A 16,796-nucleotide genomic window follows, 5' to 3' on the forward strand; every position below is an offset into this window, starting at 1 on the left:
AGGGTAATTGTGTACTTGCTAGACGCCTCTAAAACAGATTACAATGAACATTTGGCTGATTTGAATCAGAAGCCACATTCCTCCCCCACCCCACCTCCTCTCCTCATCTCTCTATAGCCTCTTCTTTTTACTCTCAAGTGTAGTTTCGATATGACTAGGGAATGGACACTAAAAATATTTCTGGAATGACGTGACCCTCTATCTCCCCATCCAGGAAAGCGGCAAGGCTGCATAAGACACAGCACATGCTTTCTGTTCATTTCTGGCAGACTCGGGGTCAACCTACAGATGCTGCTTCTTCACTGGCTAATGGCATTAAGACCCCCAGCCACCGAAGGTGCCAGAGAAGCGACTGCACAGAGCGGCTCAGCAGCAGGACACTGGCCCCAGTCTCGGCCAGAGCCGCAGCCCCCTGGCTACAGACCACCTCTGCTGCCTCTCTTGGGAGCCCTCCCACCTCATTCTGGCTTGCCGAGGCCCCACCGCAGGGGCTGAAGAACTGGGTGGTGGTGGAAGCTGTGGCCGTGGTACCTACAGCCTTGGGGCCAGCCCAGGCACGTGGGAACCTGTTTCAGGTCACTCTGCGGCCCCTCCAGGACCAGAGGGGGACCCAGGAGAGCCCCAGAGCTCACCACTATCTCTTCTTGTCACTGAAAGCTGGGCAGAGGCTCAGAATGGAAGGCGGTACTTCTGACAGAAACTCAGAGACCAGCCTGAAGCCTGCGGAGGACCCGGTGAGCCGAGCACAAGACAGCCCAGAGCCCAGGCAGCAGCTGCAGCCGCTTCCTGAGTCTTCAGCCTCTACCCAGCCTGAAGCCAAGTATGTGGAAGTGTGTGCTTCAGCTGGAGTCAGAGGGGAGAGCCCCCAGACCATGAAACTGCTACTGGAACACTGCCCTGAGGAGCAGGCCTCCAGGAGCCTAAAGACAGAAGCCCAGGATGAACCCGTCAGCCATCCCCTTGAGGCTCCAATCCCCAGGGAAAGTATTGCTTCTACCCAACGCCTCGGCTCCCAGGCTGGTGAGAATGACTTCTCATCTTCTTCCTCCTCCTCCCCAGTGGACAGAGCAGAAGACAATGGCCTTTCCAAAATGGATGGTCCCACCAAGTTACTGGGGGGCCTGGCCACCTCCTCTTCATCCTTAGGCTTTGAGAGTGAGCCAGAATCGAGCTGCCGGCCACACAAGGAAGAAGAAGCAGGAGAGGGGGCAGGAGCGGGGGAGGATAGAATAGCCAGGGCCAATGATGGAGCGGATTGCAAGGACATTATTGCCAAGGCCCGGGGCAAGAGGGACCCCCTGAAAAACGAGGAAGCACACTACATCACCACCCATGAGATCCAGCTGAGTGAGGTTGAGCAGGGCATGGATTTCGACGTGGGGCTGGCTGCTCACTGGGACTTCGAGGACAACAACGTGATCTACTCGTTCGTGGACTACGCTTCCTTCAGCGGCAGTGATGAGACCCCCGGAGACATCACCACCGAAGAAGATGATGACAACAGCTGTTACGTCAGCACCACTCCAAGCACCAACACCGCCCGGACTCCCAGCCCCACCAGCAGCGACCCGGCTCGCCCTGGCGCAGGCAGCAGTGGCCGTGACACCAGCAGCACAGAAGTGGGCAGCGGCCCCTCTGACAGCGACACAACTCCCCCACCCACTGGACCTGGCATTGCCACTCCACCTGAGCCTTTGCTGGAGCTCCCAGAGACGGCCTTAGGGGCATCGGCCGCTGCCGCAAACAGCTGTGGGAGTGCGGCAAGCCAGATCCTCCTATCAATCAAGCCAACTTCCCGGGCTATAAATGAGCCTAGCAACGTGCATGCAAAGCAAAACATTATTTACGCTGCCAAGCATGAAGGCGACATGAGCCTCCGGGTCTCTACAGCTGCTGAACACAATTCAAGTTCACCAAAGCAAACTTCGGCTGCAGCCGTGGCTCAGGATCATGCAAAGAAATTCATTGCTGTCCCTGCTCGCCTGCAAACCAGATGCGGGGCCATCCGGGCGAAGGAGCTGGTGGACTATTCCAGCGGGGCCTCCAGTGCAGTGAGTGAGCTGGACGATGCGGACAAAGAGGTGAGGAACCTAACTTCCAGGGCCTTCCGGAGCCTTGCTTACCCCTATTTTGAGGCTCTGAACATCAGCTCCCGAGAATCCTCCACCACGCTCTCTGAAGTGGGCTTTGGACGATGGTCAACCTTCCTGGACTTAAAATGTGGAGGTGTGGGAGCCAGAGTGGAACAGAGTCTGCTGAGGAGCAGCGCAGCCTCTGTGGCTGCAGGCCTGAGGAAGGGTGGGGGCGCCCGAGCCACGGCAGACCAGCTCTACCTCCAGGCCAAGAAGTCCCAGACCAAGGCCTTAGAGTTTGTGGTCAGCAAAGTTGAGGGAGAAATCAAACATGTGGAGACTCCCCTGTGCTTCCAGAAACAGATCCAAACTGGCTCTCGGGTGGTCACACTTCTGGAGCCCCTCAATCTACGCAGCGAGAGCAAAGCCAGCTCAGCGACTGGGCCCTGCAAAAGCGCCAAAGGCTCTAGCAAGGGTCCAGGGTCTGTGTACACAGACGATGGATCAGAGACCTCCGAGAGCAGCAAGCCTGCCCCCCGCAGTGACGGCCCCCAGAAGAAGTCCAAGTTTGCCTCCAGCCTGCTCAAAAACGTCATTTCCAAGAAGATGCAGCGAGAGCATGAGTTCAAAATGGAGAGGGGAGAAGTCACTGACACGTCTCACCAAAACCCCCCCAGCACCTCTAAAGAGACAGACGGACCTCCCGGGGCTGAGAAGCCGTGGGAGAGGGGTCTGCAGAGGCAGAGCTCACGTCACTCTGAGGCTAGCTCCGAGTACACGGTGGTCAGTGTGTCTGATGCAGGTGGAGAAGGCTCTGTCGTCGGCTCTAAATCCCCCGTCTTCAAAGCCAGCACTCCTCGAGAGGGCAACACAGGCCCTGGGCGAAACTTCCCTGATGGACACACTGAAGTGTGTGAGATTAAAAAGAGCGCCTCGGAGACCGTGAAGGGCATCTTCCTTCGGAGTCAGAACAGCGCCTTCCGGACATGGAAGGAGAAAGAGGCAGAGAAGCTGGAAGAGAAAGCCCCCGTTGGGAAGCTGAAGCTCCCCAAAGGTGGGGACTGGAGGGCTGATCTTGGGGAAATCTCTGCCAGCAAGTCTACCATCATGTCTCGCCTCTTTGTTCCCAACATCCAGCAGACACCCAAGGATAAACAACCAGAGAAGCAAGCCACCAAGTACCCGGCTGCTGCCCAGGCTACCTCCATGGCCGTGATCAGACCTAAGGCTCCTGAAATCAAGATCCGGCTGGGAAGTGTACAGCAGCCAAGCTCAGACTTCAACATCGCCAAGCTGCTCACGCCCAAGCTGGCCAGTGGCAGCAGCTCAAACCTCTTCAAGATGGTCGAGGACAGCAGCAGGGCCCAGCAGAAACTCTTCCGTGGTGGCGACAACTTGGAAAAGGTGCCCCAGTTCCAGGTGAGAGACGTCAGAGACAAGTCCAAGGCCCCCGGGCCTCTCCACCAGGTGAGAGATGTCAGGAAACTAATCAAAGGGTCAGGAGACAGCAGTGACAAAGGCAGCATCACCCCTGAGCAGGGGCTGACAGGGCCCAAGCCTAGGCAGCTGACGGCTGCAACCGGAGGGTCTAGGTCCTTGTCCCCGATGGTGATTACCTGCCAGGCAGTTGTGAACCCACGAGAAGACAGCATGGATCGAGAACCCAGGGAGGGCGTGGGCAAATCGGGCAGCGGCAGTAGAATCTTGAACTCCTCCCCAGAAGGGACTGTCTTGGTTCACAGGGCATCTGGCAGGCTGCCGGTGGCCACCATTGCCCCCAATAAATCTGAGCAGGGCTCTTACCTACCTGTGCTCAAGATTGTCTCCAAAGCTTCTGCTCAGAGGACACCGGAGAAGCCCAAAGAGGAAGATGTCAAGGAGGAGGGGAAAGCCCCAAAGCCAGCCCGGAATGCCTTGGAGAAGCTGACAGCTGCCGTGAGGTCCATGGAGGAGCTCTACAGCTTCAACAGGAACGAATGGAAGCGCAAAAGTGACCCCTTGCCTATGATGGCTGACAGCCATGTGCTGTCCCTCATAGCCAGCGAGGAGAGGGAAGGGATAGCCGGACCGGAAGGAGACCCCGACAAGCTGGCCAAGCAGATGGGGCAGGCGGAAGAACGGGACACAGGCCATAAGGGCGGCGTGGTCCTGCGAGGGGCCCCCATCGAACGTCTGCAGAGGAGAAACTCAAACCCCAGCACCGAGAGCGTCTCTGCCCGGGCAGCTGCCTTTGAGAACATGGCCAGAGAAAGGCCCCGGTCCCTCTATATTCCCCCAGTCCACAAGGATGTCGAAAGAGCCCAACCTTTGCAGCCCCTCCCCCCACTCCCCAGCAACCGGAACGTGTTCACTGTGAGTGCTAGCAGCACTCAAAAAACTGGGGGTGTCGCCGGCAAATTCCCACAAGGGCCTTCTCCCGAGAGCCTTTCAACAGCCAAGGGCATAAAATCACAGGGACTCAGATCCCTCAAGATCTCCCCAGCCACCCGAGCACCTCCTGATGATGTCACCAACAGGAAAACTGCGATCTGTTTGGAGAAGAGCAACAGTGACTGTGAGAATTACCTGACCATCCCCCTTAAAGGAAGCGCTGCTTCAGGGGAATTGCTTGGCAGGCCTGGGGCTTCCAGAGAGGGGCCCCCCAGCTCCTCAGCTGCCACTCTCTGCAGCTTACCCCCACTGAGTGCCCGCAGTCAGGTCCCCAATAACCCCAAAGGATCGCAAGTCAGTGGAACCAGTAGGCCAGCTTGGCGCACCAAACCTGACAGCCACCGAGAAACAGTGGCTGCCCCAGCAGGGCTGCAGAGCCCCGAGCACGCTCCGACTGCTGTCTACCACCAGCAGGCGTTGCCCTTCACCCTCCAGGGGACCCAGCCTCAGGTCCTCTGCTTCTCCCCACCCGGGATGCCAGCTCCAGCACCTGCAGGCCCCGCCGCTGTTCCCACAGACCCCTTTCAACAGCCACAGCCTCAGCAGACGCAGCGCAAGATGCTCTTGGACGTGACCACTGGCCAGTATTATCTGGTGGACACGCCAGTTCAACCCATGACCCGGAGATTGTTTGACCCCGAGACAGGGCAATATGTGGATGTGCCCATGACCTCCCAACAGCAGCCTGTGGCACCCATGTCCCTTCCTGTGCCTCCTCTGGCCCTGAGTCCTGGGGCCTATGGGCCCACCTATATGATCTATCCTGGATTTCTGCCCACCGTGCTGCCCCCCAACGCCCTGCAGCCCACGCCCATTGCTCACACTCCAGGAGGCAGTGAGCTCTCTGTGGCAGCAGAGACCCCCAGCAAAGAGACAGCTGCAGCGTTCCCGGAAGCCCCATACTTCATGGCCTCTGGTCAGTCCCCTGCCTCCTCTTCCTCCTCAGCCCCAGCAGCCACCTCCCAGCTTGTGGGGGCCAAGGGCTTTGCCCAGCTGCACGGCAAGCCTGTCATCAGCATCACCTCACAGCCTTTGGGGCCACGGATCATTGCTCCCCCTTCCTTTGATGGCACCACCATGAGCTTCGTGGTGGAACACAGATGACAAGAGTCACAGGAAAGCCTGGTGAGTGAATATTACTCTGATGATTTGATGATCTGAGAGCGACAAGCACTCCATGTCTTTGTGTGGGAGAGGGGGCGGTTCCAAAGGCTGTCGGCAGACATGGGCATTTTAGGAGAAGGATGCTAATCTCCCTCTGATTTGTGAAAGAACTAATTAATTTTCCGAGTTTCCTCCTCTCCTTACTCCTCAATCTGCCATGGATGGCCTCTTCCCTCTGACGTTTGGGAATTGCCTGAGTGTTTCTCCCACCAGAGAATGACAGGGAGAGGAACCTTCTGTAAAGCCTCTGGGTCTTTGTTTCAGTAGAGGTTGGGAGGAGAACGAAATGCTAGCCTGGTCTAGATCTCATGGGCTGAGCTCTCTGTTCCTGGCTTCCAGGAGAGATAGGCACCCCACCTTAGATAACCAGAAACACACTTAACCTGTTTGCTCCCCAGCAGGGAGGGAAAGTTTAAAATGGAAGTTTTTTTTAAGTCATCACAAATTCATATTTTTCTCCTTTCTTTCACATCTTCCCTTTGAATTTCTTATTCTAAAAAAACCACACTTTTTTTTTTTTGCTTGTTTTGGACCCAATATTCGGATCTATTAAAGTAGTTATTTCGTTCTCCATTTAAAAAATTTATTATTTATTCACGTTGCGTCTTTATTTTGTTCTTTTTTCGTATATTACATCCCAACTGCAGTTTGCCCTCCCTCACCTTCTGCCAACCCCCCCATTACCCTCCCCATCCCCCAAATCCACACCCCTTCCTCCCCCCAGAAAAGAGCAGACCTCCCAGGGACATCAAGCAAACATGGCATAACAAGCTACAATAAGACCAGGAACACACCATCACATGAAGGTTGGACAAGGCAACCCAGTAGGAGGAGAAGGGTCCTACCAGCAGGCAAAAGAGTCAAGAGACTACCTTTTTTTTTTTTTAAAGTTCTTCTTTTTGAGTTTTCAAATGATCAAAATACTTTCTTTAGTGTATCTTATGTGTTCTCATGTGTGGGAAGATATACAACACACACACACACACATACACACAGTTTGACCTTCACAAGGGGATGAGATTCTGGAGCCCAAGTTACTCCTTGGATTTTCTGCAGTATTGCTCCGGCTGAAGCCACCATGCTCCAAGGTTAATCCCCATAGCTCCCAACAGATCTGTGGTTCTCCCTTTGAAAAAGATCAACTGCCACGCTGCAAAGGAAATCAGAGAAAATCTATTTCTGACACGGAGTGTGACCTGCGCTCGCCGGCAGGGATTTCTGCTGGAAATACAGTTCATGGAACTTGAGAGGAGGGATGAATGTGAGTGGCTGGAACCAGGACACCTCAGGTCAGACAGAGAAGACAGAGTAAGACACCTTCCAGGAGGAGCACATGGCTGTCAGGGCTGCAGGCAGACTGATCTTGTCTCCAGGATTTTCACTCCTGGGGAAAGCCACACAGCACGAGGAAGAAAAAAAGGGGAGGGACTGAGGTAAGAGAACACCATAACCTTGGAGATGGCAGACTCTCTAACATTCCTACGTTATCTCTAGTGGGGACACATTCCATCCCCACTCCACCCCTCCACCCCCACCACCGTGTGCACGTGTATGCTGGTTCATGCATTATCAGCTAAGATAATCAGATAAGATAAAATCCATGCTTTATTAAATAAGGTGAACAGCGTGGGGACATTAATAGCCATCATCCAATGTGTCACGTCAGCTGCTATGGCAGCGGCAGCATCTTGCATGATATAAAGTGTCTTCCAGGATAAGAAAACTCCGTATAGGGACTTTTGCTAAGAATTCAAGTGAAAGCACAAACTTCTTTCTAGTTGCAACCCAGAGAAAGGTTGTTCGGATTGTTCCTCTCCAGGAGTCTGCAACAGTGAGCGCCACTAGGCAAGAGGGGCGGAGGAACACAAAGGAAAACTCAGAGGAGTTTTGTGCCTGCAGTGGAGACTCAGCATGGAGGAGCAGCTTTGCAGAGCACTGTCTTAGAGGCAACAGGGTTTTGGTTCCCTGGACAGACGGTACGTCTACCTAGGGGCTGTTTGGAGCCTCTATCCCCGAGGAGTTTGTGAAACTGTGGAGGTGCAAGGAGCCGAAGAGGGTGCAGAACGGTTGCACACTCCCATGGCGTCCTCTTAGCTGATGCCTTTTGCTTTTGTTTGATTTGCTGAGTCTGGAGAGAGTTGGTGTGATGTTGTTTCCATCAGACATAGGCATGAATCTGAGCTTTCCATCTCAAGAATTGAAATCTAGCTTTGAACCTGTTTTTACTCTTGCCGGAAGCAAAATGTTTACCTTAGCAAAGGGCTCTAAATGTAGAAAGATAAATGTTGGCTTTGATTTAGGCAGAGGAGTTGCCAGGGTATAGGCAAAAATTTAGCTGGCCAAACTCAGATATGAATGAAAGGTCTTCAGAATGCCTCAACATTGTACTTTCCAAGGAAAAATCAGATTTTACATAGTGGTGGACAGTACTTTTTCTTCTTTGACAGTTTTGAAAAAGGCAATGCTCAACTATTCCAAAGCATTCGTTGGTTTTCCTGGGTCTCATGATTCCTTCAGAACCCAGACTTGTTATCAGTCCTTGTAGGAGGGATTTACATAGGGATAAGGTTTGATGGCATACTTTACAATGACAAGCTATGTAAGAGGTTTGATCCAGTTACAGCAGTCACCCCGCACCCCTCCCCCCAAAAAAAACAGGTAAACTAGGACTTAAGAGAGATTTTTTTTTTTTTACTGAAATGGGAGAAAGAATGAAGAGTGTAAGGGCTGGCCCTCACCCCTTGCAGGCTACGCTCAGTGTGCTTTGGTCAGATACGGACAAAAGAACAAAGGGTGGTTGCTTTGAGCTTCCAAAGAGGACATCTGTGGTTTACTCTCTGGTGACATTTGGCTCTGAGCTACTGATGTCTTCATTTACTTTTCTGGATACTGATTAAATACACGTTTCCAGGAAACAAGGTTGTGGTTTTCATGCAGTCACTGAATATGAATTCCGCGTCTACACTCTCTAGCCATTGTGTGTTCTAGGGTGGGCTCTAAACCCACAAGGTGACAAACTATGGTTCTACCAGGACTAACATTCAAGTGTTGTTTAAGAGTCCTTTCAGCTCAAAGACAATCTCATTGTCTATTTTTAGCATTCCCTTTCCCTCCCCTCTCCCCGTACAGGAGGGTGCATTCTGCTTTGCTCGCCGCATAGAGGAAGTGCAAACAGCTGCCAATCTTCTTTCTGGTTATTCCATTATGAATTGTTCCTTTCTCCTTATAATTTTCTGTAATTTTTCCCCCTTTGGGTTTTTTTTTTTTTTCACTTGTCCTGTGCTCAATTTTCATTACTTCTTAAATTGTGCTATGCCACAATACATCTAAAACGATCGTTGGTCAATTTATTTACTTATTATCATTTACCCATGCACTGGATTAATCAAGCAAATCTCACCGCCACCTATCACCTGGTGGCCCAATGGTCATGTAGCTGGAGGGTTAATGCCATGACAACACACCGGTGCAGGAGGCACGGGACTGCAGATCTGCACCACCCTCTCTATTTTTGTTAGAATTTCTGTGTGAGATTTTTGTTTTGGTTTTTGGTCTAGCTTGGCTTTGAACGTTATTTCTCCACAGGGTCTTTGGTGCCTTTCTGACATAGTAACTGGCTTTAAGAAAGCTCTAATTAGCACTCTACCTGCTACCTAGGGTTCGCCTTGAGAGAACGGAAATGATTTTGTTTTAATTGAATGTCCCTTGCCTTTCTGCAAGCCTTATTTTGTTTCTGAGTATGCTTCTGTGCTTTACTCCCTGGTGACATCTGGCTCTGACCTACTGGTGTCTCTGCTTGCCTTTTTGTACACTGATTAAATACAGATTTTCAGGAAATACAGTTCTGTTTATTCACTCACTCCATGAATATGACCTTTCTTTTCTTCTCACTTCTCAGGGTTGTTTCTGCCCCAGGAATAGCACTTCGTATGTCAACAACTACAGAGGAAAGAGAAAGCAGGGTTTGGGAAGAGGCATTTTCAATACCCACTTTCATGGTGTGTTCTGAGTGGCCCTGGAGGGGTTCTGAGACTACCAAACCCAGGTCCTTCAGTGTCAAAGTTGCAGGAAGAAAGTGAGGCCTAAAGAAGTCAGGGGAACCTTCCTTAGTTGCCGCCCTTTCTGTGTAAGGCTTGGTTTTCATACCAGTCAGTGTCATTTTAGTCTCCGTCTTTTTTCTTTTTTTCTCTCTCTCCAGGGATACTTCGATGGTCTTACTTCTTGCTGCCTGCTCTAGAGTTCTTCTTGTTCTCAGAGAGATTATTCTGGGCCCTCTGTTAATTGTTTATTTATTCCCAATATCCTCCCCACTGTCCATTCTCATTTCCTATTCAGTTCAACCCAAACAACCTTAATGGCCTATTGCATGGCATCTATACTTACACCTGTGTCCTTACTTTTTTTCAGGTTTTTTATTTATTTTTATTTTTTAAACAGAATAAATAGCTTAAAGCTCAGGCCTGGGTAGCCTTGCCAGCTCTTTCACACATCCTTCAAATCATTGAGTATCCCTAGTAGGTCAGGACTCTGGCTACCTTCATGTCCTGGTGGCCAGAGGCCAGAGGCTGGGGTGCTGTGTACGCCACATTTCATCTTCAGTTTGTCTCATGATTACATCCCACAATCAACAGTTTACTTCTGCTTCCCAATAGGGTTGTGCTCTCTCTCCTAATTATTATATTTAGCTGTAGTTTTGTTCTATAATATTCTTACTGTCCTTTTATTTTAATTGCCTTTTCTCTCCCCCCTTTTCACTGGATTGAGCTTTCCTTAGCTTATTCTCATACCTTTCTCCACAATTCTATTGTGCATAAACATATTAGCCAAGGCTGGCTCCAGACTTAACCAAAGCTGACCTTGAGTCTCTGGTCCTCCTGCCTCTGCTTCCCAAGCACCATGACTACAGGTATGCTCTGTCTACCTTTATATTTTCTTTCTTACCATAACTTAGTTTCATGCCACTGGATTATTTAAACAAGTAGAAAATTTTCTTAATCCCTGGTAGGCAAATGAAGATATAAATTGCCCCAATTCCTAGGAAATGAAGTCCAGGCCATTTGAACTCTATGCCTGCATTGCTACAGAAGGTCCTTGCTCACCCATTTCTCTTACTTTTTATCCTCATTTTACTTTGTTATGCATTGTCTCCCTTACCTTATCAATCTTTTTGTGTCAGGTTCAATTTCTCTGAAAGTTTTTTAATATTAATTACAATTTATTTACTTTGTATTCCAGCTATAGCCCCCTCCTTCATTCCCTCCCAACCCCACCCTCCCTCCCTCATCTCCTCCCTGCCCCTAAGTCCACTGATAGGGGAGGTCTTCCTCCCCTTCCATCTGACCCCAGCTTATCAGGTCTCACCAGGACTGGCTGCAATGTCCTCTTCTGTGGCCTAGTTAGGTTGCTCCTCCCATGGGGGGTGGGGAGGTCAAAGAGCTAGCCACAGAGTCCATGCCAAAGACAGTCCCTGTTCCCCTTACTAGGGAACCCACTTGGATACTGATCTGCCATGGTCTCTGAAAGTTTTAAAGCATCATTATTTGCTGCTTGGACAGTCAGCTTGGTAAAGGATTAATTATGTGAAATTTGTGTCCTTATGGAGGATGGCAGAACATATCTAGGCTGGCTGCCTTCATGCTACTTTTTCTAACTTCAGTTCAATCAGGTAGGAAGTAAAAGTTCTACCCAAGAGAAAATTGTATCTTCTAGCTATTTCACTATCATGGAGAGTGAGAACAAGAGAGCAAGAGAGACACTGTGTGTGTGTGTGTGTGTGTGTGTGTGTGTGTGTGTGTGTTGAGTCTGAGAAAAAGAAAGGCAGGGAGAAGGGAATAAGTTGAAGTCTGAATATATCCAACATATGCTAAGCTTCTCATGATTACGAATGTCAGTCAGAACATTCTATGGTGTAAAGAGAAACCTGAGCCATATCAGAGACGCTAGACTCAAGGTTATATATTCAGTGATGAGAGAGTTCAGAAGAAGAAGAAGGATATGGGATGCACATTTGAGGGACCCCCACCTCCCTTGGGGTGCTAATGGGTAGAAACATTTTGGTTGAAGGGGAACTATGTGCCTCTGACCAGAGCACAGGTACATATGACTTGAAGTCAGGCAGCTGGGACTCAGAGTGTAGTGCCTACACTTACTGGTCTAGGCCAGTGTTATATACACTTTCTGTTATCTATAAAATAGAAGTAACTTTGAGAAAAGTTGTAAAGAAGGAATTGTCAGTCCACCTCAAAGAACATGACATGTAGCAAGTGTCAATGTTTCTTGGAAACTAGAATGTGTAAATGCCTCGAAATTTCCCCAGGCCTTCACAAAGCAGGAAATCAACCCTATTGTTCCAGGATGGCATCAGGGGCCTGTGAAAAGATATCTGAAGTTTCCCAATTAGGAGACAGTGTCTAGAGCTCTTCAGTCCCATCAGAACTGTTCTCCAGGCAAGCCAGGTTGCTGGGTGCCAGGGCATTCTAGCACCCCGCCCCAGCCTACAGTCTTCTACAACTCAGGGTCCAGCTTGCCGGCTGCACGTAGTGGTTCTTCTCTCTGTCTGGGCACAAGCCTGGGAGGAACCAGGGAAAATGTGCCCTGAATCCCTGCTGAATGCTGTCAGTGTTTCGGGTTTAGACTGGAAAGGCATCCAGGAAAACCTCCTGGTAGCAGTCCAGCTGATGCTTCATCTTTACTTCCAGGATTCACCTGAGAGGCCTCTGATGGGTTTTATTGGCTAATTATTATTATTTCATCCTTAATAAGAATTAGACCAACACTTTCAATTTTTCAAACAAAATTTTTCTAAAATTATCAGAAGCAGGAAAAAAAAATTCCTTATGGATACCCAGAAAGAACTATCTAGACTAATGATCCCCAGATATGATGCTAGGAGGTTGCAGAAACAGATTTAGTCCCCCATTTCTTAGTTGGCTGTCATGTTGAAAGGGAGTTTCTTCCTTCCTCCCCTCCTCCTGCTCCTCCCTGGTCTCCCCCTCCCCCACCCCCTCCCATTGGTACCCTGTCACTCTGCTCAAGGAGTCCTTATAAACCTTGCCTCATGATGGCGCTGAGCCAGAACTACTGTCAAAAATTGATTTTAATAACTGAAATTGTACCTCTTAGTGGCATGGTTCCTCCTCCTTCGCTTGTGATTGTGTCCAGGTTCCTCTTGCTGTTCTGTGTGCTTTAAGGTAGAAAATCAAGTTTTGCTAAATGTGTGTCTGGCAAGTTCCTCAAGACTGCTGAGCAGTGGGCAGTGCCTGCCCCACACACCAACAGTTGCGTTAGCCGGAATCTATTTTCTCAATGTAAATATGAAGCAAGAAGATACACTTGACGTATATGAGCTGCAGAAGCATTATTATTCTAAATTTCCTTCTTAATAAACATATGCTCAAGCGGGCTTTTGTTTTTCCAGACCAGGGGACTAGTGTATTCCTTGCCTTGCTACTTCGGTTGCATTTAGTGAAGGTGCTGGTATTTGATTCTTCTTTCTCAAGGTTGTTTTCACATGATAGAGACGTCTTACTTCTCAACAATTACCACTTGCGGTTTGTTTTGCTTTTGTCTTCATAATATTGTACCTAAATATCAACTTCTAAGCATTAAAAGAAATTTCTTAAGCCAAGTTCTAATAGATGATACTTAAATTTTATAAAATAGGGGAAAGGGATAACTTCCTACACACTTTTGAATAATGTCAGTGCTACCTTAAGATGGGTTTAATTGAGTTACATGCTATAGCCAGAATATCTAACTTATATAACAAAGCACACTGTGAGAAATCCCACATCATTTAGTTAGCAGTCATGTGCTTTCCAAGAATTCCCAGTGTAAGAGTTCACTCATCTAATTAGGTTATTGACGTAGTAAATTTCAAATGCTGCCATTTAATTTAAATATCAGCTAATTTTTAAGGAGACATGCAGGATACTGTTTTGTCTTTGTGAATGATTTCAGAGACACTAAACATTTAACTCTAAAATCACTTTGAACAACTGATTAAATCTGATTCAAATTTTAAAGACAAGTTCCACTTGGTGGCATTTTCTGGAAGTCAGTAATGTCTATACCTTCAGAGGCATGGCTGCTGAACACAATTAAAACTGTAAGTTCCATACTATAGAGAAATGAGGCAAATAATCAAATAGGAGACGTGGGTGCTATTTTTTTTTTACACCTTTGAAAGGGAATAATATTCTTTCAGAATTAGCCATCTTTTCTTTGACCATATTTTCTGTGTTTTCTTCTTCTTCTTTTGCAGGAGCAAGACAGAAATGGGGACTGTTCTTTAATTGTTGCATTGTAACACTATGAATTCATCTGAAGAACTTCCTACTGTGTTACAAACTTTTATTTCTTATGAACCACATGTGTAAGTTTGTATATTTTCCTGAACAACTCCCTTGAGGTAGTTTTTGTTTATTTCGGTTTTACTAAGATGACTGAATGGTTGCGTTTCTCCCCATAAAACATTTCTTTTTATACTTCAATACAGGTTATAAGCTTTCTTGCCACCGCCTTTTCTCCTGCACTTGTGACCAGGCAAACAGTAGGCTGAGTGTTTGAATGGTTCATTCAAAACAGGCAGTAGAATCTGGTTGGTTCTGTTGTAAACCAAATCAGCAAATCAGTACTCAGGATCACAGATCGCCTCTGAGTTTTCGAGCTAAATCAAGTCTAGCTGACAGAATGGCATCTCCTACTTAGAAGTTAAACACGACAGTCTACCTACAGTAATAAACAGCAACTCCGTCGTTCTTGTCGCTCTGTTGTCTGGGTTCTAGACCAGGTTTGGCACGATTTCCAATGCAATCGTGACAAACAGTGGTTTTGACATTTGTGATTTAATTATTTTCCACTTGTTAAGTGTCACGGCACTGTTTTTGCCGTAAAGTAGAATGTTTTGAGGTGTGGGAAACCAGTGATTGAACTGAAAACTAAGTTCTCAGTCTCAGAAAGCATAAAACACCCGTTTTCCTTTAGGAATCCAACCTTCATTGTATGCTGCACACACACACTCTGCCCCTTTAATGGTTGCCTTCATAGCTGTGTCCTGCCTGTTTGTGGAAGTAGAATTAGCTGTGAACTTTGCTTCAGTGTTTCCAATTCGCTCCAGCCCTAACCATCCTGCAGGAGAGGCCTATAATTGCAAAGCTTGCTTCTTGCTTCAGGGTTTAATAGACGTTAGGATTCCAGATCATGGGATGTGTTACTGACCACTATAACCCAGTTCTAACTGAACCGATACAATTCAGCTTGTCCTAATTGGTGTCTCGATCAAGTGATAAGCTGAAATATTTGTAAATGACTTTTTACCCCAATATTCCTTTAAGATCCGTGTATTATTCTCAGGACTTCTGTAAGGAATCTCCATTTAGCTACTTATTTGTTTAAAGATAAAACATTCTGGTAAATTCTTTAGATGATCGTTTTGATTTTTCTTGATCATCAGTATTTTGTTTCTTCTTAAAATTGCTTCTTGAAGTGAGAGATTTTATGCCACTCAGAGTACTGAATTTTCTAAGGTGTTTGTTTTTTTTTTTAATTTAATACTTTGCAACTGTGGTTTTGTTTGTGTTTTTAATCCTGGCTCAAAAACAAACAAACAAATTCAATGTCACTTCTGAGGGAGTCACTTTTAAAGGGGAAAAACAAGTTCTAAAAATTAAGTTCTTTTAGACAAAGAACAAGATTTGAAGGAGGAATAGTGGACATTGGCCACAATCTGCTCCATCACCAGGGAGCTGTGAAATAAACCCTTGTCCCCTTTGTCTCTCAAGCAGGCAAAAGAAGTGAGGGCTCTGGGATGGGAGATGCCATATTCAGGAAAACATTGTTTTTCTTTTCATAGAAGATTCACCCCAGAACTTGAACATTTTCCACACAGGCTGGCTACCTGTAAGGTCACTTTATCTTGGAACAATCCATTTCTCAAACCTGTAGACCTGAAAGCCGTGTGAAAGCTCAAGGATTTGGATGGAAAACATGGAATATACAGGGTTTGGGTAGAAAGGCTCCATGCCAGGAAGGCAGCTTTAGTCCCAGTAGACCTTCAGGAAAGCCCCATGGTGTGTTTGCCAGCACACCACAAAGACAGGAAGAAAATGCACCAGTCCAGGGCCCACGGGCTGCTATCATTAATACCACCCGCAGACCAGAGCCTTCCATTCTCACACAGTAGGAGAGAAACTGAGGGGGAAAAAGAGAGAACTTTTTATGTGTTGTTTCTCTGTAAAAGGCCGGGTCCTCCCGCAAATTGCCAAGGATGTAGTAAACATTAATGTTTATGCCTTTCGTACCAGTTATCGATTATTTCCCATCATTATCTTCTGGGCACGCATAGAATCCCAATCTCCCTTTCCTTAGTTTTGTCATTTCTTGAGCTCGCATGGACACTTGAACGAAGTGGCTATTCCCTCTCTTTCCAACCAAAGTGAAACGAACCAGGACTCTAGAAAGTCTTGTAATGCAAGAAGCAGTAGCTCTCAGCAAAGTCTCTTAACTACTGAACTACCTGCCATGTTTTATATCATAGACCCATCAAATAAAAATATCCTAAATGGAGCCATGAGCTTGACTCTAAACAGAATGTAGCCTGACCTTTGCAGTTTTCTCTCAAGGTCAGGTGTGAGGCTCAGTTTTCAGAATGCTCATACTGTACTCAGTGATGGAATTTTGACTCATTTATCCTTTTTCTCTGTTGGGAATGGGGTCATGTTGAAACAGGCCCGTCGGACCTGTTTCCTGAAAACTAAATACATGTGTAGCCAGTATGAAAATTCAGTTCACCAGAACATATTTCTTTGAACACCACTGAAATTGCCCTCAGGAATCAAAGAAGCCTAGGATTAAGTGTCTGTGTAAATACAACTGTCTCAGAGTAATTAAGCTAAAAATGGATTATACGCTGACAACTTTATGATAAATTTCAAAAATTAGCATGTGTTTCAAATTCATCTTATATCATTAGAAAATGTTTAGTGGCATAAATACTTTTTTCTTTATTTAGATTTGACCTTTTCACCCTTGCTTCTTAAAGAGGGCTGATACTCTTCATCCACTGTAGCAACAAAAACCCAAATTTGCTACGGAACCAAATGCTTTTGTTACCTGAACTCTACCTGGGAC

General features: G+C 47.4%; 1 protein-coding gene across 1 annotated transcript; it reads left to right on the forward strand.

Annotated features, from left to right (window-relative positions):
- Nucleotides 1-245: 245 nt before the first annotated feature.
- CUNH4orf54 (chromosome unknown C4orf54 homolog) lies at nt 246-5,622 on the forward strand. Its single transcript, XM_055628247.1, has one exon. It carries the CDS (start codon nt 246-248, stop codon nt 5,604-5,606), a length of 5,361 nt encoding a protein of 1,786 aa, XP_055484222.1. The 3' UTR covers nt 5,607-5,622.
- The last annotated feature ends 11,174 nt before the right edge of the window (nt 5,623-16,796 follow it).

This window comes from Psammomys obesus, unplaced genomic scaffold (genome assembly GCF_907164565.1).
Source record: "Psammomys obesus unplaced genomic scaffold, mPsaObe1.curated_primary_1811, whole genome shotgun sequence".
Taxonomy (NCBI): Eukaryota; Metazoa; Chordata; class Mammalia; order Rodentia; family Muridae; genus Psammomys; species Psammomys obesus.

Coding starts and splice junctions, on each gene's coding strand:
- CUNH4orf54 (XM_055628247.1), top strand. CDS start 246: ATGCTTTCTGTTCATTTCTGGCAGACTCGGGGTCAACCTACAGATGCT.